Raw genomic sequence first — 21,874 nt, 5'->3', positions numbered from 1 at the left:
TTCGAGTGCATATCTTAAAAGCTCATCAGAAATATTCTAAGCCATAGATGTTTTTTTTTTTCCTCTCTCTCAGCAACGTTTCAGATATGGAGGTTCTCCTCGGTTGCCCCTGCTAGAGTTGCTGAATTTATAATGCCATAGGAAGAAAGAAAGATCTGTTCTGTTTTCTCATCTGTGGAACGAGGGGGTTGAACTGGATGGGAGATGTCAAATTTACAGCGCTAGTGCTGTCACTCCTTTCCCATCCACATGACAGACATCACTAATCAATCACAGCATGCTTGCCTGCCAAATGTAGCCTCAGACTTCTTGTCAAGTCAGCACTCCAAGAAGCCACGGCTAATCAATCAGTGTTAGTCCAAGAGATGAAATCCATTTGCCATTCTGCAACATGATGGGGTTTAATATGCAAAGGTTACATCACCATTTCATGGTAGAAGGAAGAATGTTGGAGACCATGGGTAGTTTCAAGTGCAGAGGATTTCAGATCACTCTATTTTATCCTCCTTGAAGGCAGGCATTGTGTTGTATTCATGTTTTTCCATGTTTATCTAGTCTATAAGGCAAACCCTTTCTCACAGTAGACATTCCATAAATGTTTGTTAAATGGTGCATGCAGGAATGAATAGAAAGCATGTCCTTGGCCAGTTCTTCCCTCCCTCCCTGAGACTGTACAGTTCAGTGCTTCTTCCAAAGGGCAGGCACAACCCTTACCATGACGGAATTTTGTCTGCTTTCATTCTGGCCATTCCTGAAGACTGGCTGGATCAATGTGTGCTTTTATCCACCAAGCCTTGGCAGAGCTGGGCAACTTGGCATCATTAGCTGGACTTGATGAGTTTCCCCTCCATCCATTGTCCCAGTCATTCATAAATCTATTGAGTCATAGAGGGGGGTCTATTTAATCCTTCCCCTGCTGGACTCTGAATTCTCGCAACTTGACTTATGGCTGGGAATCTGAAGTTTTAATGCTGTAGGTAGGAAATTCCGCCCATTTCAGGATTTAACATCAGGAGGATTCATGTATTTGACACAAGATATGCAGCCTTGAGTTATTTTTTAGGAACTAGATTTTAGGTTCCTTATGGAAAGGATCAGATCTGATAACTTTTTTTTTAAAGATTTTATCTATTTATTCGACAGAGATACAGCCAGCCAGGGAGAGGGAACACAAGCAGGGGGAGTGGGAGAGGAAGAAGCAGGCTCATAGAGGAAGAGCCTGATGTGGGGCTCGATCCCATAACGCCGGGATCACGCCCTGAGCTGAAGGCAGACGCTTAACTGCTGTGCCACCCAGGCGCCCCAGATCTGATAACTTTTTATATTTTGATTGCATGATAATATGCCTTTTGCAGGGTAGATACTCAGTGAATATTTCTTACTCCTCAAGGTAGTTTGATGAAACTTCTGCAAACCTCTGTCTTCTTAAGCTTTTAGAAGAAATTCATCTCTTAAAAACAGAAGGCATTTTTTCCCCATACAGGCACTGGATTTCATCTAATGAGAATGCTAGCTGCCCATTTAATGGGAAATCACTTACAGGCAGGGCATTCTGCTACATGCTTTATATACATTATCCCTAAACCTCCAAACAACTCCAAGACTATTGATATGAATTCCATTTCTTATGTGAGATAAATGAGCCTTGGAAAAGTTATGGAACTTGGCCAAAGTCACAAGACAATAATAAGTGGCAGTCCTGGGATTTAAAGCCAGGCCTAACTCTAAAGTCTTTCCCCCTAAAGATACCAGCTCTCTCAGGGCACATGTTACTTCCTCTAGGAAGCCTTCCTTGAGGTAATGCCTTCCCCTGAAAGGCTGGTTGGGATGTTATTCCACTGCGTTTCCTTAGCAGTTTATACTCCCTTATTATGATACTCTCCATTCTGTGATAGGCTGTTTATCTGCTGCCACCCCACCCCCCACTTTTGTCTGATGGCTGAATGAGTCCATCTTTCCCAGGAGACCTCTGCCACTTTGCCTTCTTACCGGGGCACCATATATAATGTACAGTTAGGCCTTCAACAATCTATTGTAGTTTAGAATTCATTCTATCTGGGGAGAAAGGATTTAGGGAAATGCAGTCCAGCTCTAAATGTGGAATGGCAGACTTGCCTCTCTGCTGTTCTAAGTGCCTTCTGCTTCCCTCTGTCTTGGCATTATTAAGCCGTTCTGTTTTTTAACACTTCACTGTTTTATTAACTGTACTTTTATGAATAATTAATACATGCAGATGTTCTTATATTTATCCTGCTTCAGATACCTTGTGTTTCTTGAATCTGAGAATTCATGAGTTTTTTAAATTCTAGAAATTTCTCAGCTATTATGCTTCTCCCCAAGTTTTCTCTTCTCTCCCTGTGAGACTCCTATTAGACATATGTTGGGCCTTCTCATTCTCTTCTCAGTATCTCTTATCCTCTCTTGCATCTTTTTCAGCTCTTTATCCCTTTGTGCCTCATTTTGTGTTACATCCTAAGATCTCTATTTCTCTCTTCCATAGTATCTGACCTCCTGCTTAACCAATCAATCAAGTTTTTAATGTCAGTGAATGGGTGGGGAGAGATAGATATCACTTCTTATTCCCTTTTAGGCTTTCAATTCTAGCTTTTGTATTTTTAATCATTGTAGACTTTATTGCATGTTCTTTTTCAGAATGTTATTTCATGACCCTGAACTCTTAGGCCCTCATCCTTGTATTTGTTGACGTGGGTCTTACCAGTTTCCTGGGTGTCCTGTAATTTATTCTTGGGAGCTCATGTTTTTGCAGGGCCAGGTATAGCCTGAGTTAGGGAACTGGCTCTCCAGGGCAATTTTTCATCTGCTTCTGTGAGGCATTCTGGGCATATCATGAACAGGACCAATTTTTATATTTATTTTTTAGTTAGGGTTTCCTGGTTCTGACCTTGGTTATTCATATGCCACTCAAGAAAGGCACAGGCCTAGGGTTTCTAATTCTTAGTTTAAACATTTCCCTCCTATTCAGAGCACAGGTAAAGATAGACAAATTTCACTGGGCTGGTTGACAGTTTTTCTAATCTGTTTGCTCTTAGCAGGTGCAACCCTCAGTGAGCATTCCTGGTTTTCTGCAGGGGTCACATAATAACTTCCTGCTTCTCCTTATCCCAAGGCCTTGTCTCTTGTCCTGCATGGGCGTTAAAACTCTAGCCCCGAGGGAACCAAGACAAACTTTTCCCCTGCTGCAACTACCTTTCCCTCTACCTCATGAGTTTACCTGCTTACCATTCTTTTCTTCAGATACCTCTTAATTTCTACCACCTGGGTGTTTTCCTCTTCTTATTGTGGGTCAGCTAAGCACTTAAAGAATTTGTGAAACATATCATCTAGCATATCTAGGTGTTTGAAGGGTGGGAATTTTCAGACTGTCATCATTTGCCAGATTTCCCAGAACTAGGAACTTACTGCAAGTTCATGGTAAAATAATAAAATAATACACAAGGGCATGTTATGAAATATCAGTCTCCTCCCCATCTTCTACCTGTGAACTTCTCTGATCATGTTGCTAGATGTAATAACCTTTATCAGTCTCTGAGGTATCATCCTAGAGGCATTTTATGTATATACAGCATGCATCTGTAGACACAATACATGAAGATTTATTTACGCCGGTGAGAGTATATTTGACCTTTTACACTGCACTTAGCAATATGTTTTGGAGTTCATCACATATTAGTGCACTCAGCTCCACCTCTTTTCTTGTCATGACTGCATGGTATCCCATTAAATGGATGTACTATAATTTATTTAACAATGTCCCCTATTGGATAATTTTTTCAGTTATTTTGAGATTATAAACTATTCTCCAGTAAACATTCCTGTACATATGTCTTCGCGTGTGTTTCATTTAATGTAGTTTTCTTTGTTGACCTGTCTCTCTGTTTTTCTCTCTTCTCCCCCATGGTTAATTTAATGTGTCAACTTGACTGGGCTAAGTTATGCCCAGATGACTGGTACAGCATTATTTTGGGGTATGTCTGCGAGTGTGTTTCCAGAAGAGATTAACATTTGAATCAGTAGACTTCTCAGAGATTGCCCTTACCAATGCAGGTGAGCATCACCCATTACTTTGAGGGCTAAGTAGAACAAAACCATGGAGGAAAGGTCAGTGTTCTCTCTCTACTTGAGTGGAGACATTCATATTCTCCTGCCCTTAGACAGCACCATTCTTGGTTCTCAGGCTTTCAGACACAGACCAAGACTTACACCACTGGCTCCCAAGTCTCAGACCTCCCCTCCTGGACTAAATTATGCTGTCGGTTCTCCAGGTTGCAAATGGTGTATCATGGGACTTCTTGGCCTCCATGACTACGAGAGCCAGTTCCTTTAACAAATCTCAAATTTATGTATATCCTATTGGTTCTGTTTTTCTGGAAAACCCTGGCTAATCCGCCCCCCCCCCCCCCCCCCCCCCACCCCCNCTTACGGTCAAGGATGTTCTCATTCATTGGTGACTCTGGCACCCCGCATGGGGCCTGGTGCTGAATCAGCACTGAATTCAGATCTCTTTCCTGAATGACTGGGTACTTACCAAAAAGCCAAACCAGCAGTCAGAACAGTTCCAACCTCAAGCAGATGTATTTTGATTTCAGTAACAACAGCAGCTATTGAGTATTCGATGATCTAAAGCTATTGACGGAGCACCTCCTCTTCTCCAGACTTGAGCTAATGCAATCTTGACAACAACTGTGAGGGGGGAGCCAGCATCTTGCTTTAGGGACCAGGACACTGAGGTACAGTTTATTTACATAACTATCAAGAAGCAAGGCCACATTTGGGTACAGTTGTGTGTAAATTCTGGGCCTGGCCTCTTGAATACTACCTCTTAATTATCATTTGTATTGTCACCAACGTGCAGGACACCTCCCTCCTTTCCTTTCCTTTTCCTTCCTCCCTCCTTTCCTTCCTCCGTCCTTCAGATATTTCCTGAGAACTTACAGTGTTCTAGGCAGGGAGTGATAGTGTGATTATTGGTGAAATCATTTCTGCTCTGGTGGAACATGCAGTGTGAAGGCAGAAACAGATTAAGCAAAAAAAAAAAAAAAAAAAAAAAANAAAAAAAAAAAAAAACTGTGATGAGTGTCTGGAAGGGGGGAGATAATGGGTAAGCTTTAGAAGCACATAGCTTGGAGGCTCTTCCCAGGCAGAGAAGGCCTCCAGCATCTGTGATAAACTGGATGACCCTTGAATGATGAGTGAGCTGGGGGAAGATGGACCAGAGGGGTGAAGGACGAGGTTCCAGCATGTTCCCTGTCTTCCTCCAGAGCTCTTTACAGTATACTCTTGCCCTTGCAGCCACAGCCAGCTCTCAGGACCTCTGCATGCAAAATCCAGAGAGCCTGTGTCCTTCTGCTTCTGAAAGGTGGCTGAACACCCCACCCTACCCCACCCTCACCCCCCACCAGCACCAGCACCAGCACCACCACCCATCAGCCTTTTCTAATTTTAAAGCAGTAGCTCCCTTGATTGAAATCTCAATTCGGGAACAGGCCTAGGATTGGCCTGTGGCTTGGAATTTTCACCAATAAGCGGAGTGGGAGGTGGAGAGGCGTCCCTTTAAGCAGCAGGGAGGCAGCCTGGAGAGCTTGAAGCTTCTCTCCCCAGGACCTGAGCGATTATCCTGGACCGGGAGCTGCCGCGCTCCGAGCAGCTGCCGCAGCCTCGGGAATGTCACCCCCCTTGCGCAGAGCCCCTGCAGGGCCCCCTCTAGCTCCCGCCAAGTTCCCCGCCGGCGGAGGCGCCGCAGCGGCGAGCAATGCAAGGCTGAGCCGGGTAAGTGGCCCTCGTATGGCCGGGGCGCACGGAGGGGGCGCTGGGGCGCCTTTGCTCCTGGTTTTCACAACCCTCCCAGGGAAAGGGGCCTGGAGCTGGGACGCTAACCTCTGGCAGTGCCGCGCCTGGACATACAGAGACACTGAGGAGGTCATGAGCTCTAGAGAGGGGACCTGGGGATCATTTTGATCTGCCTGCTCGCTATTGCGCAGACATTTTATTAACCAATGATAATAATAATAATAACGATGCCAGGAGGTGGGGGTATTGCTGTGACTGTACTAGGACGGCTTTGGGGGAAACATTTAAACTTCTCCGAACTTGCTCTTTAAACAGTCATTATTCTCTTATGATATATTTTTCTCAAATATTTAAAATGCATGTATTGCTAATGACCTACTTATTTCCTTACACTATCAAAAAATATTTTGTGTCTTCAGAAAGATCATTAAAAAATGAAGGACTTCTCCCCGTACTCCTTATTGCTTGCCTTCCTAGAACTTTTAATATTCATCCCTTTTCTTCTTGGTAGGTCCCCATAATTAAGCAATTCTGGATTTGTTCATGTGTTCTTTCTGAATTGGGGGTAGAAGTGGTGGAGAGACCCTCTCTAGTTCACATAGGGGAGTCTATAGGATGGGGAAAGGTTTTATGTGTGTGTGGGGGGGTAGTTAACTGGAATCCTCCTCTTCCAGCTTTTCCAATGCACCCTCATCCTCAGGGAGTCAGGACTTGAGGAGGACTGGAATTATGCATATCTGAAACTCCTGGGCAGCTATATCCTAGGGAATTTTAAAACCAAAATAATCCATAGGGTTTGGGGAGGGGCGGTAAGGTTTATTGAAAAGATAAAGTTTTAGCTTCTGTCCTCTCCCTCCCCAATCTTGCATATAACCTAAGCAAGAAGTTGGAAGCCTAATGCAGAGTCAGAGATTTTTTTTTTTTTTTTAAGACGAGGCAGCTGGAAGAAATGCCTTCCAAAATTGTAGCAAAGTCTGATGCATGGATTGCCAAACTCCATTTCTGCCTATATTAAATTATTTCAGCATTTTCCTGGGCTGGCCTTTATTTCCAGTTGTTGAGGTGGTATGAATCATTTGTATGCTTTGGGTCCCCTGCTTTCTGCAAACAGATGTTTTTATCTGTGCAACTCGTTGAATAATTAGAGAGATGGACATGGCCCTGTGTGTACAGAGGGAACAAACACTGCTTGGGGAGGATTTGGGCATTTCCTTTTCAAATCGTCCATTGCCAAATCTTCCCAGCCATTGGGCAATTCAGATAAAGGTGTCAAGTGAGCTGAGCAGTGAAGAATTTATATGTGCAGCTAATTCTGCTCGTCCTACAATAAAACATCTTCCCATGGGGCCAAAAAGTCGGGGGAAGGGAGGCTTATAAAAATGATCCTGTGTTCTTAGTCACTGACTACCCAGCTCTCCCTGGATTTCTGAGAACCTGCCAGGAGAAACTGTTGACTGAATGGAAGTTTCAAGAAATGCAGAACAGGAATCAGTACAAGCCCTCCTCGAGTGACTTTTATTTCTGTTTGGAGGAAAGGAACACTTTGTTAGAATAACAAATCGTGGCTGCTTTTCAAGAGCAGAAAAGGGTTCTCGTTCTAAAGGCAGATTCGATTTGTTGTAAGAGTGTGAATCATTTGGTTTAGGTTTTTTCTTTTTTCTTTTTCCTTTCTTCTTCTTTTTTTTCCCTCCCTTTTGCGGTGGAGGCTTGGAGATGATTAAACGTCCTGTCTGCAGGAAATTACCAGGAGATCTGAGTATTTTCCTGAATCAGCCTCAGATGGTACACAGCTTTGGGTGTAATACAAGAAAGCTCTGTTACCAGGCAATCTTTCTGCAGTGATAACCTCAACTCCCAGGCTTTCCAGCTTCTCCATCAACAAGCCTTTTATTTTTTATTTTTGGGGTTGCGCTTTCATTTAAGGAACTGAAATAACTCTCTCATTCTCTTCATGAGCTTTTTAAGACGGAACTTATTTTTGAGACAGTTTTATCGGGTGCACTTCCCCACTGGCCTCCTCCCACTAGCCTCAGCCAGCAAAGCTCTTGGCTGCTTTTCCCAAGATTTCCTATAAGCCCGGATTGGTACCCTTAGGGACACAGATGTCTCAGGGAAGGAGATGCGCCAGGGTTGGCACTACTGCTCACCAGTTTGGTGGGGACATTTGTGGTCTGTGGAGAGCTGTGTGCAGAGAAGGCACAGTGGTTCTGTTTACCATAAAGTGCAACGTGCATCGGCGGTGTGGAGAATGGGCAATTGAAAGACCGTAGGGACAACCAAGGACACAACGTGCTGCTCGGTCAAGTTGTGCTTACCGAAATCTGCCCTTTTTAATAATTTGGAAAACCAAATCTCAGAGAGGCTATGCAACCCAGGCCATTTTTCTCAATCTTTCCTGAAAGGTACCCCATCACATTAAGCACTTTCTAGCCACATCATCAAATAGCAGAGCCCTGGGTGCATATGAACGCCGTGCACTATCCCAGTGTCAATGAGAGGAAGCAGAGGGAGAAATGTTTTTTTAGCTACCAGAGCACAGAATGGTAATCCTTGTTGAATATAATGAAACTTTATGAAAATCGTAGCAAGAGTCTAAATGCGATGTTCAAAAAAAAAAAACGGTTTCTCTGCTGCTATTTTTTATTTTCTCAAAATCGAAATGGCAAGGGATTCTTTTTCAGGATACTTAGCATTTGATTACCATGCAGTTGTTTTGGTGACGTTCTTTTTCATATCCTGCTGCTCTGTGTGACAAGCAGGGGAAGACGCGTTTTTTGCAGAGATTGTATCTGGACATTTTCCAGAACAATGGAAGGTGTAGGGGCGGCGGAGGGAACAGACAGACGCAGGTACTGTGGGACTTAATGTCTGGGAAAACTCATGAATGATTTCCCTGCACATTTAGCCCAGAGGCCTTTGAGAATTGCTTCATATTTGACTTTTACCAGCCAGCCTGTGTATAGAAATCATGGTACCTATCACAGGGGGCTCTCTCTTCACAAAGCACCTTCCAAGAAGATGCCAGTCCACGGGGAGTATGTACGTGACGTTGCTTATCACTTCTTTGAAAATTTGCTTCATACCACTTTTTCTTTAACCGAACAAACCAACGAAAACTATGATGACTCGATTTGTTGGGAACATATACAAAAGGTTACTTTGCATTCACCTGGGCTGCTATAATTATGCTTTTTGATTTTTTTCAGTAATCAAGGTTCTGTTCAGGCTTCTGAGGATGATCAAATGTCTGTTGAGTTGGATCTCAAACAATTCCAGGGTTTTGGGTTTTTTTTGAGATTTATTTATTTATTTTAGGGTGTGAGAGGGTATGGGGCGGGGTGGGGGGTTGTGGAGAAGAGGAAGAGGGAGAGAGAGAATCTCAAGCAGAACCCTTGCTGAATGCAGAGCCCTATGTGGGGCTCGATCAGGACCCTGAGATCACGACCTGAGCCAAAAGCAAGAGTCGGACGCTTAACTGACTACCCCACCCAGGCGCCCCTCTAACAATTCCACCTTGGAGCACTTGGCTGTCCAGCCTGGGGGAAAGGTCTCATATATGCATATTGTAAATGATGATAAATGGAATGATAGCTGTTAACTTACTGATTTTTTGCCACATAGACTAAATGCCTCACCAACCTTTCTTAGACTTTACTGCACGTAAGAATATCCTTCTGAGAGTCTGTTTCAGTAAATCTGTGGTGTGACCTGGAAATTTGCATTTTAAGAAGCATCCCAGGTGGGACCTTGGACTCTATTTTGAAACACATTTTGCATTTTTGTTCATCATCATTCAAAATCCTCACAAGAACCCGGATAGGTGCTGTTGTCATCCCTGTTTCACAGATAAGGAAGAGTAGGCTCAGAGAGGTCAGTCACTGCCTGGGTCACACAGTTACGAAGTGGCCATGCGTGTAACTCTCCAACTCCAGTGTCCCTGTGCTCAAGCTTGTGCTCTTGGTGGTGGGGAGGTCTTCTCTCTACAAGTTGGACCTAGTGACCCTTCCCCCCCAACTCTCTCTCCTAAAGACCCCTTCTCTACGATGCTGGCACCTGGGAGATGCTAGTCCACAGGGACCCCTTTTATGCAGTCTGCTGTGGCTGGATTTAGGAAAGACTGAATAGGGGTGCAGGCATTAACATTAACGCTTAAGGATTGTCCAGCTAATTTGCCCTGAGTTCTCTAACTGCCGAACCAAGATAAGTCAAGATCAGATTAGTTTATTTGTGAGGTGCTTTTCAGTCCCCCAGGTTTTGGAATCTTTAAGGCAGCTCTGTCCCCTTCACAGGCCCTTTCACAATTCTCAGGGCCATTTCCTGTCTTCTCTCTGTACACTTCCAGAGTCCTCCCACATGACCCCTCATGGGTCCCATGCCCAAGGAGGTGGATGCCTTTTCCTGATGCCCATTATCTGAGCCCACCGGAAGCCCCTCTTTTTTCTCAGTCTTCTGTATCAACTGCCCCCAGTCTGGGTAGAGTCCTGCGGAAAACAAATGCGAAGGAAATATGGAAAAGAAGAGAGCCGGAGACAAGGAGCCTCATTTAGACCTCTTGCCTGATTCCCCATTGGCCTGACCTGATTTCCCTTGCCTCTGGGCACACGGACGGGTGCTGATTTATCTTGCTTAATTGCTGCAAGATTGTGATATAGGACAAACCACTTAACCTCGTGAGCTTTGCCTCCATTATCTGTACAGTTGAATGCTCATGTCAACCCTTTCTCCTTTGGGTACAAGTGACATAATGACCGTTGGAAGCACTTTGGGCTTTGTTCAAACACATTCTGAAGGTGCGCTTATGTTGCCTTCAGGCAAGCAGTGGTTCTCATTCTGTGTTCCAGGGAGCACCCATTGGCAAATGGCTTTTCCAAACAAGAAAGCAAAAAATGGTTCCATGTATATTTGCGAAATGTGACATCCTGCATCTTTTTTTGAGGAATCACAATTCATGCTGTTACATTAAAGGCCCTGAACCCTGGAGTAGAGAAACCTGTTTGGCTTTGCATGTTCCCTGTTACCCGTCCCTGTGCCGCCCAACAGAGCTGGGGGCGTTGCTGTGTTTCAAAATGGCAGCCACTACTTCCCAGCAGTGTACCCTTAGACAAGTCACTCACATCTCTCAGGCTCCATTCCCTTCTCTCTCAAAGGGGACTAATAATGGTACCTACCCACAGAGTTTTAAAGAAAGTTAAATAAGTTAAGAGATTGCCTTCTACCTGTCAGAAACAATCGTCTGAGCCCTCAGGGAGCGTCATTCCCTCCTTCCAGCTTTCTTCTTTCTCTCTCTAACCTTCTGTATGTCCCACTTGCTGTATTTTCCTTTCCTTGTTCTCCTGCACTAATTCCTTCTAAGTTGGACTGCTCTTCTCCTCTCTCTGTGTGTTCTTCTGTTGCTCATTTTTGTTTGCTCGCTTGCTGACATTTGTCCTTGGCTACATGTCGTCACATACTGATGACTCCTAAATTGACGTGTTCAGCCTGCACCTCTCTCCCGAGCTCCAGGCTTATGTACACACACCTCTTCTTAGTGTCTTTATTAGATATTAAACGGGCTTCTCAAACTTCAAGTGTCAAAGAACAATCCTAGATTTATTCCTCTGTCCGAGCCTTTACCAGGTCAGCAAATGGACCCCCCAGCCACCCAGCTGCTGAGCTACAAACTTTTGGCATCGTTCTCTTTTCAACGCACTCCCTTGTCCAGTCCAGTGGGAATAAGTCCTTGCAGTTCAACCTCAAAATATATCCCATTTAGGACGTGGGAGAGGAAAGGGCGGGCTGCTTGAAGAGGGGTTTCAGGTAACTTCCTGGGGTTCTGAAGGGGCTTATATCTTGATTAGAGTGTGGGTTTCACCAGGATAGGCAGTTGTCAAAATTGATCAGTCTCCCCATGTAAAATATACATTTTGCTGTATGTAAATTACACCTCCCTAAAAAATCAAATAGAAAAGATATATATCCCAGATGGGACCACCGCTCACCGTCTGCAGGCACAACTTCCGAATGCCACCGTCATGCCTCACTTTGATGACTCAGTCACCTTCCCAAATACCTGATGTTTCTAAATTTAAATCAGATTCTGTCACTCCCTAATTAGGGCCTTCTAATAGCTTCCTGTGATGGTAAGGACAAACTCTAAACATATTACCATGAGCTACCAGACCCCCCACTCCCATCCGACAACACCGGCACAAACCTTTCTCTGTAAGGACGTCTCCCTCCCCCAGCTACTAGTACCTATGGTCTAGTCATACCAGCCCTTTAACCCCCCCCCCCAAGCTCCTGCCTGTCTCAGGGCCTTTGTACCTGGTGTTTCTATTGCTCAGAATGCTCTAGAACTTTGGCTGGCTGACAGCTTCTCGTCAACGACCTTCTTAGCTTAAATGTCATTCTACCAAGAGGACGTCCTACCTGGCTTTGCCTCACCACCACCCCCCAGCCCCCCAACCCACATACAGTGTAGTTTTCTTTGCCACATTTCCTTATTAATTTTTGTTCAAAACACTTCTCAAGATAGAAGTGCTTTTCGACATGGTAACTGTCGGCCTCTCCCTCCTGATGGGCAGGAAATGTGCCGTTCAGTTCCCATATTCCGCACACAGAACTGTCCCCCAGTAGGGGGCTCACTAAATTGAATGACTGCCACCCAGCTCAGTGTCTGACGTAGCAACTGCAAGAAAATTGTTAGTTAATAAACAGTTCTAAAGTTCTGTCTTATTACTCTTCTCCTTTTCTCATCTCCATCTTCCTTGGGGATGGGAAGACTAATGTCCTTTGTGACCCCACTAAATCCACATATTTAATGTTTTTGACCCTCTGTTTGTTTTGTTTAATTATAGAACAGGGTCAGTGATAGCTGCCCCTTGTAGAGGTCTATAAACTCTTTGGAGGAAGGTGTTATCACAGTAGGAGTGAGGCATTAGTGTTTTATCACCTTTTAAAAATTGTCCCCATAACTAATGGTTTTCTTTGAAGACCCTGAGCCTTTGAGCTCTCCTGCTGAGGAAATCTTACCAGGTCAGCTGCTGCTCTGGGAACATGATTTGAGATGCAAAGATTTTTTTTTCTTTTTAAAGATTTTATTTATTTGAGAGAGAGCACAGAGGACAGGGAGAGGGAGAAGCAGACTCCCCACTGAGCAAGGAGCCCCATGTGGGGTTTGATCCCAGGACCCTGAGATCAAGACCAGAGCCAAAGACAGACACTTAATTGTGCCACCCAGGCGCCCCGAGTTGCAAAGATTTTTAAGATTCACTGAAACTCCCACAAATGGCTTTGGGACTCACAGGGCAGTAAACACGTATATATATATTTTAATCTGTTGGATAAAATCTTGCACAGAGAACAAAGGTGGACTGGATGTCTAGTGCCGGAAACTTCCTCCCCTCCCTGTTCCCAAAGGCTCTCACCCAACATCATTCCTGGAGTACTCATCGAAAAGCCAGAGCAAAGGATGGTATATTCTAGAAATGAGTAAAAGCCAACAAGTATTGGTGAGGAGGAGGATGTCCTTCCCTAGGTAGGAAGAGAATGATACTGGCATTTCTGAACACCCACAGGCCCTGGTTTGTTGAGATTGTTCCTCCAGGCGCTAGAACAGGAAACGTGCAGAGGGTTTATTTGCTTGGAGCTCTGGTTGGAAGCATTAAAGGGCCCTTTCAGAGCTCAGGGCAGCCCTGTGATGGATGAGCAGTGTCTGCTCTGGGCAAGAAGCGGCTTTGGTCTTGTCCATAAAGAATGAGATTGTTAGATTTGGAAGGGCCCAAGGAGATTCTCCAGGCCAACTCTTGACCTGGTAACTACTAAACCGTGCTTGGGGGGCTTTAGAAAAATAATCATGAGCTTGGCGAAGTGATAACCCTTAACTTTTTAGGCCTTTGTTTTCCGCGTGGGTCTCATCAGTGTATCAGCATGGCGCACTACAGCACCTCGTAGGAATGTTCGGTGGGATCCTCCAGTTAAGTTTGGGAAATTCTGCATTACCGCATCCCTTCTGAAACACATGTAAGGCAGCGTAAACATAGTCAAGGTCCTGAGAAGTTCAGCTATAAAGAAACCTATCTAACATTGTTTCCCAAATCTTTGTGACCCCAGGATGCTTTTCAGGGACACCTCTTGCCATCCTGCGGAGCACCGTCTTTAGATGATGTCAGACGACATTTAGGAAGTGGGGAGTGTATTAGTTTCCCAGGGCTGCTGCGTCCAAGTGTCGTAAACCTGATACCTTTAAGCAACAGAACTGTATTCTTTCACAGTTTCAGAGGCCAAATGTTTGAAGATCAAGGTGTCATCGGGGCCATGCTCCCTCCAGAAGCTCTGGGAGAGAATCCATTCCTTGCCTCTTCTGGTTATTGGTGCCTGCTGACCATCCTTGGTGTTTCTTGGTTTGTGGGTGTATCACTCCCAGTATCTGCCTCTTCTTCATATGGCCACCTTCTCTCTGTCTATTAAATCTCCCTCTGCCTTTCTTTTATAAGGTCATTTACAATGACATTTAGGCTCACCCAGATAATCCAGACTAATCTTCTCATTTCAAAATCCATAATTTTAATTATATCTGCAAGGACCATTTTCTCAAAGCAGATGACATTCACAGGTTCCAGGATTTAGGGCATGGACATATCTTTGGGGGGGTCATTTTTCAACCTCACACGAGGATATTTGACTCAAGAATCAGGAGACCTGGAGCCAGTCCTTGCTTTGCCAAGAGCTCCACCCACCACAGCTACATGAGGAAGCAGTTAGAATGCTTACTTAAACTGGGAGACAGGGCCCATTTCTATACCCTCAAAACCTCAGTCCCTTCAACTATTAAATGGGATGTAATTGTACATACTTCATAGGATAAACATTAAATGAGATAATTCTTGTAGCATGCTTAGCACAGGTCAGTACTAAGTATTAGCTTGTTACTATAATGACATGTTTTCATTGTTGCCACGGCTCCTACCATTCTTAATCATGTTCCTTCTCTTGGAACTTTCTTGTCAAATGAAGTGATAGGGGCTGCTTCATCGCACAAAATATCTAACGCTCCTCTTAGAACAAGTGGATGGTTCTGGATCTCTCAAAGGCTCCTTTTATTTTTCAGATCTTTTCACAGAAGTATAATATATAGCAAGGAAAGTGAACTTAAGTGTTCAGCTCAGGGAGATTTTAGAAGCTGACCACACCCATGTCACCAGCACACAGTTCAAGAATTAGATGTCACCAGGGTCCCAGAGCCTCTTCTGTGCACCCTCTTTGGGCTTTTTACACTAACCATTATCCTTCCTTACTTCTAGCGTCATAGATTCTTCCTGTTTTGATATCTTACATAAATAAAACCATACAATAGGTACTCTTTTGAATCTGGCTTTCACCCAATGTTTTGTTTATGAGAGTCAATCATTTTGTTGTATATAGTTGCAGATCATTAATTTTAATTGTTTAGTATTCCGTTCTTAAATAGACCACAATGTATCCATTCAATTGTTGATGGATGTTCGGTTAGTTTCTAGTTAGAGGCTATTACAAAGAGTACTGTTTTGGTTGGTCTAGTACATGTCTTCTGGGGAATATACAATGCTGGAACAAAATCCACAAAACTTTGAGTCAAGAACTCTTTTGTTTCCCATATAGCGTGTTTCAGCTGCTCTGCAACATAGCATCTCATAACCAAGGGTCATGGCTGCTTTGAAGGAATCATTCTCCTTCCCACCATGTTCCTAAACTGTTGGCCAAGCCGACTTTTCCATGACGGTTGAAATCTTTTTGAACCACCAGACTTTGCAGAATACTCTTCTCTTGGCCTGCCTTCCAGTGGACTGGGACCAGATGTGGTCATTTCAAAGTAGTCGACACCCAGCCTGAGACACAGCTCCACCTCCTGGCATCCCACTCAGCGCCACCCCATTCATTTACTCGAGCCCGTGCTGCCAGTGGGAAGTCCACCCCTTCTTCCCTGCCTGCCTTAAGGAGAGATGAGATGGGCTACAGATGTCCCTTTCCTTCTCCACCTGAGGCCTCCACTGAAGTAATCCTACACACCCATTTCATAATCCCAAGCCTGGCATTTGGAACAACCCAAACTGTCTTAGAGATTAAAGCGTGTCCTACTGAAGGTTGGGGCAGAAGGGTGGAGGGAGGAGTTGGCACAGACTGGTAGTGTGATGTGGACATGAGCCAAAAACTTGGCACCATTGCTGACAAAGGTTGGGAGCTGCTGGTTTAACTCAGCCATATAATTTTCCTTTTGTTGGGGAAGGTTGGAACTCATGCTTCAACTGTTCCTGGTATTACATGCATGAGAGATTCTTTCCGAGATCCCTGAATTGCGTTTGGTCATGGATGAAGCATTAGTGCCATATGGTGAATGGTAGAATCCCATGTGTGGCTTTGCCTGGGGTTCTGTTCATTTGTGCCAGATCACACATGTCAAATCCGGAATTCGCTGGGGAAATAGAAGATGGGTATTAGGCATAGTTACCAAAACATTCAGAGAGAGCTCAATGAAATTAGGTTTGTCTTGTCCCTTTGTCTTATTCATTTTGTCCCTTCTTGTGATAGGTGGCCTTCAAATATGTCTATGACAGGTGCAGTGGGGGGGGCATGGGAAACAATACATTGTGAGTGTCTTTGTTGTGCTCTTGTGTTTGTTTTTGTATTTGCCTGGTGACCGAGAAGTGAGAAAGAAAGTGAGGCTGTTTAGGAAGGGTGAGGTTGACTCTGGAAGATTTCTTATCTGTTAAAGTCAACAGAGAATTAAGCCATACTTTTCTAGAGGATGATCTCTCACAAAAATGGGCAAATAATTGAGCAACTTCTATGCCAACTTCCTTTGGAGACTTAGTTATAATAATACCTGTCATTTATTAAGCCTTTTTTATATGACCAGGAGTGTCATGGGTCTGTCATGGGTCAACAGACTTTTTTTTTTTTTAAGGGCCAGACAGTAAATATTTTAGGTTTTGCAAGATAGGATGGATTTCCAACACAATCCATTGACAGAATTCCCAATGTAATGATAATAGTTGAGCATACATTTTCATAATACAGGTGTGCTAATGAGAAGAATGAAATTCTTTTTTGAGGAGGTGGAGATTGCCATTACTATTCCCAGTCATGAAATTGATTGCAAATGTTTATCTCAGAATATCACTTTTCACTCATGGACCAGATGGTGGGCTGGGTTTGGCCTGTAGGCCATAGTTTTATTTATGTTGTTGCTGAGCTTTTTGTATCAGTAATGCTTATGTTAGGCTGCACAGGACAGGGAAAGACTCAATAGTGGCATAAATGTGTTAGGCATTTATTTAAAAGAAGTTTAGAGGTGACTGTGAGGGCTGATCTGGCAACTTCACTATGTCATAGTGACCTAGGTTTATTTTTTCTGCCCTGCCAACCTCAGCATATGGCTTCTGTCCCTGAAATCAGCCCCTGGTACCAGCTACTGCCATCACATTTGCATTTCAGTAAGCAAAACTAAAGGGGAAATAAGCTCATAGCTCCTCTTTTTTAAGGAGACCTCTCGAAGTGCCCCCCAGTCCTAGCACAGTCTCATTGGCAGACCATGGTTACATGATCGCACACCTCTGCAGAAGAGGTTGTCTTCTCCACTATTAGTGTGCTTAGAGAACAGTTGGAATCCTAACTCCTGAGGGGGCAGGAGAGATGTCAGGTTCAGGAACTAGAGTTCTCGGCCATGGGTAATAAGGGCAGAAGGTGAGACTTGGAGAGAGTGCCATCGTCCCCAAGGCCATGAGGTAGCAGACTGGGATTTGAACCAGGTCTGCCCAATTCCAGAGTCTTCTGTCCCTCTCCCTAAGTTTACCCTTAAGCATTGTGGAGAGGTCCATGTGTGTAACATAAGGAATGAGGTGATGAGTGGTCTGTATCCTTGATCCTTCCAAAGACATTCCCGAAATACCTACAAGGAAGGATGATGACCATTATCTTTCAGTGGAGAGCTTGGTGAAGGCTGGACCAGGGCACATGGCTGTGGTTAAGGCCTCAACGACACCTCCTACTTCCCCTTAAACATTAATGCAAATCTTGAGAATCCTACCAAACCTTTTCAGCAGTCACCTAGAACAGGAAGCAAATACAGTGACCATCAAGCTCAGGCCTGCAGAGAGGAAGCTGACAGGCCTTGTCAAAAGCCCACTTACCTTCCAAGCTGCATGGAAGCAAGGACATAGGAGCAAGGAAACAGTGCCGGGCATGTGGACTTCTAAAGTGACTCTACTCACTACTGCGGTCTGGCATTTAGCCAGCCAGGCTCACAGCTTCTTATCCTGAATGGGAAGCTGGGGAGAGGTGGGTATGAGACCTCAGGTTCCTTCTGCTTACTATGAATACAACATACTTGTACATATTCCGTGGATGTGGATGGAATCTGAAACCTCGTGCCCGTATGTATGTCTGTGTTTGTGTGTATATATATGAGTAATGTATAAATATAGATACAGGTACAAATGTCCAGCTATTAGAACATTTGAATGCTTGCTAAATACCAAATCATTTAATCCCCATAATCCCACAGTAGCCGTTTGGGGGACCGTCATCATCACCATGTTAAAGACAAGTCAGTACAGTGTTGAGAGGGTAACTGACTTGTTCAAGAACACAGGGCCGCACGTGGCAAACCCAGGCACTTGGACTTGAGTCTTCACTTTCAACTCTACTACGTTTGACTGTGATACCGAAGTCACCCTGTCAAGTAAGAGCCGTAATAGTATTTTCAGCAAAGCACATGGGATTACCACAGTGGACATGATTCATTTTGACTTGGGGGGAGAAATGGGCAAAGCTTTCGAGAGGCGGGGACATCTGAGCTGGGCTCAGTGAGTAGGATCATGTGGGTGGGAAGAACGAAATCCGCTGAAAGAAACGGATTATTATTGGTCAAAGATGTTACACGATCTACTACAATAATAAGTAGCCCTGGCTAGTGAGGAGGTGAGAAATGGACTCAGGGGCCCCGTCTTTTTGTTCACCTTCCTCTGAATATTCCCATGACCCTAAAAATAGCGGATCCATGTTCCTGAGGTGGCCTCTTGTCTCGCTCAGTCTTGTCTGTCAAGTCGGGGGCCAGGCTCAAAGCTTCTAGACAGGGGATGACTTGCACTGAGCTTTAATGGTCTGGTATGGAATTGTTTGTTCCTCTTTCTACTGTATTCCGGGCTTTGGTTTGTCTAAACTGGGCTCGGTGCGATAATGGAAAGGAATAAAGCTCATAAATAAAAGAGGAGGTGAAAGTAGGTTTTAGTAATGAGGCTCCTGCTTGATCGCGTCAGCAAGCTAAGGAAAGAGCCATTAAATATTTATTAAATTGTTGCATTAACATTTTCACTGTGCCTGCTGTGGACACGAACACTCTCTGGAGAGTGCAGTCATGTCTGCCACCAAAGAGAGAAGGGGACCGGGCCACGCCGAAACCCACACCTCTATTGTTACAGACTTCCATCTCTCTGAGGGGCCCCGGGCGAGGGCATGAATAACCGCCAGTGGCTCGGGGAGACTTTGTTGGGGTTGAAGACGGTGAGACCGCGCAGGCGGTGACGGAGCATCAGCAGCGCCCCACCTCGAAACGCCTCTCGGGCAGTCAGCCAGCAGGTCCCAGGCACATTCCAAGCTGCCCTTTGATTTTTTCCAAGGCCACTGTCTCTCGAGAGTTTTGTTTATGATTGGTTTAATTATGATAAACCATGGTAAGATGTAGACCCTTGGCTCTTCTTTTTTTTCTTCCCCCCGCCCTTCTTAGTTGAAAAGATTCTTTAAATGGGGCTGTGTGAGGCTGGGTGAGAGAGTGCAGACTGCCTCAGCTGACCCAGCTCTTGTCTAGTGGTCACCTTCCAAATAAGGCATGCTGTAGGTATTCCAGCCGCTGTAAGGTCCTGAGCTGGTCAAGGAGTCAATTATTATGCATTAAAAAGCAATTCATCATCTAGAGCAGTGAACTCTTGTGTTATTTTTAGGCCAGCCTTTTAATTTATATGGCATGCAAGAACAGCGTTTCTCACGTGAACTTCTGGAGGGTTCCTGGAACAATCACCAGGATGGGGGGTGGAGCAACCAGCAGGAGGAGGTGTCCAGACAACTTTGTGATGATCCCATAATTGACTAGTTTTCAGCAAGGACACTGGAGTCAGACAGCGGTTCACATCCCAGCTCTGCCACTTCCCACTTTGATGATGTCGAGGGGGTCACTTATACAGCCTGAGTCTGTCTCTTTACCTGTAAAAGGCACTCATTTTGGTGTGCACCTCAACACATTGCTCTGAGGACAAGACGAGGTCGTGCACATTAAACCACTAGGACAGTACTTGGTACACAGCAATCACTTCGTCGGTGCTAGCTGTCGTTCCTGTTTCTTAAACTTTTAATTCTAACCTAGAACTTTCTAGCGTCTGAGACTTCCTCTAAGGCCAGACAGGAGGTGAATCTCGAATCACTAAATCATGGACATTCAGAATTGGAAGGTGCCATGAAAAGATCATCAGAGGAGGGTGGGCAGTTCTGGCACTCTAGCCACATCCAGCCTGCAGTCTTTTTTGTGCATAGTTTGGGTGGAACACATTCAGGCCCATGCACTTATGTTTCCTCTATTTCTCTATGGCTGTTCTCCTATTGCAAGGGCGGAGCTGAATAGTTGGAACAGAGATAATATGAACTACATGCCCTCAAAGCCTAAAAGCTTGACTCTCTGACCCTCTGACCCTCTACGGAACAGGTTTGTTGACCCCGACCTAAGCCACTGAGGATTTGCCCCCCAGGAAACCAAGGCTCAGAGGAGGGCAAAGACTTGAAGAGATACACTGCCAAGTCTGGATCACAAGCTCCCTGGCTGCTCTCATGCCGTTGTGCATCTTGCCTCCTGGCCTGGTAGGAAAGGGATCATGGAAACACCAGGGAAAGCGCATGCCACTTGTGTATTGAAAACCAGAGCAGAACTGCTGTTGACCAGCAAATAGACCAATACTGCCACGGAGGAAACCACTTCTTAGAGGTTAGGATCAACACTGGGATGATGCGGGATCGTGCCCACCCCTCCGGTGCTTGTGTCAGCTGAAGGAGTTACAGCCTCATGCTCAGTGTTCTCCAACCAGTCAACCAGTGGGTGGGGAGAGGGCACGCTTCACTGGGCCCCTCTAGCATGTGGCGGACCTGGCTGGGCTCTGTCAGTGGGGACCAAGTATGAACTTTCCTGAAAGAGAAAGCTGGTGGGGGAAATCATTTTCACAGGCTTTTTGCTTCAGAGTCCCTCCCTATTGATTGCCGCCTCTGTTTTCATTTTGTTGAGTGTCCTATTTGAAGCACGTCCCTGATTCCTTCTAACAGCCTTATAAGATGGGAAGCTGTTGTGACCCTCGTTTTACAGAGGAGGTGGCGGAAGCTCGGAGCTGTTAACTGACCTGGTCGAGGTCTCGAGCCCAGCGGTGGAGCCAAGGCCTGAATGAGGTCTGTAAGATTCCAAAGAAAAGAGGCTTATGTTAGAGATGAGGGAAGACCGTTGGCGTAGGTACAGGCTATGCCCATTCCTTTTTTTTTTTGTAGACTATCTTGGGTTGATTCATACACATTTGTAATCATTCTGTTATAATGTCTCCAGTGTGTTCCATTAAAATGTGAATTCACCCGTCGAAATGTCTGACCAGAAAAGTGATAAATCTTGTCTGCGTCTAAAGTGGTAACAGACCCCTATCCTTGGATGGTTCATCAGAGCAGGGGGATGTGTCCGTTGTGCACACTGATGTGTCCCCAGAGCCTAGAACAGGGCCTGGCATGTATTAGGAGCTTAGTAAATATTTGTGGTGTATTGGACAAACTAGAATTCAAGATGTGAAGTGTTAATTCGCTTAAGTCACCAGATGTAACCAGGCTGCTCTGCTCAAAGGCAAACCCGATATGGGTGAAGGGGCCCAGACTCAGACCTGGAAATTGAAAGCTTCAGATTGGCAGGTCGGGAGGAGCAGCGGTGAGTAACAGACACCTAGATGCGAGCAAGTCCATGATCTCTGACCTCTCACGGTAGTTCCTGGCTTTATGTGTGAAATGGACTGTCTGCCTCTCAACAGAAATGTTAAAG

At 44.9% G+C, this 21,874-nt stretch overlaps 1 protein-coding gene across 7 annotated transcripts in view; it reads left to right on the top strand.

Moving 5' to 3' along the window:
- The window catches only part of PRICKLE2 (prickle planar cell polarity protein 2), a 314,648-nt gene that overhangs the window by 155,781 nt on the left and 136,993 nt on the right, over positions 1 to 21,874 (top strand). Inside the window, exons 1-2 of one of the 7 annotated variants that reach the window (XM_034658593.1) lie at positions 18,948 to 20,794; positions 21,127 to 21,246. The exons of 4 other annotated variants lie outside the window; for them this stretch is intronic. In XM_034658593.1, the coding sequence (XP_034514484.1) occupies positions 21,242 to 21,246 (5 nt within the window). In that variant the 5' untranslated portion in view covers positions 18,948 to 20,794; positions 21,127 to 21,241. Of the gene's footprint in view, positions 1 to 5,729; positions 5,788 to 18,947; positions 21,247 to 21,874 lie in introns of those variants that run through there. 2 more of the 7 variants (XM_034658594.1, XM_034658592.1) reach the window with 2 other exon arrangements.

Source organism: Ailuropoda melanoleuca, chromosome 4, assembly GCF_002007445.2.
Source record: "Ailuropoda melanoleuca isolate Jingjing chromosome 4, ASM200744v2, whole genome shotgun sequence".
Classification (NCBI taxonomy): domain Eukaryota; kingdom Metazoa; phylum Chordata; class Mammalia; order Carnivora; family Ursidae; genus Ailuropoda; species Ailuropoda melanoleuca.
The sequence above is the reverse complement of the archived record's forward strand: the minus strand, read 5'-3'. Positions and strand labels throughout refer to the sequence as shown.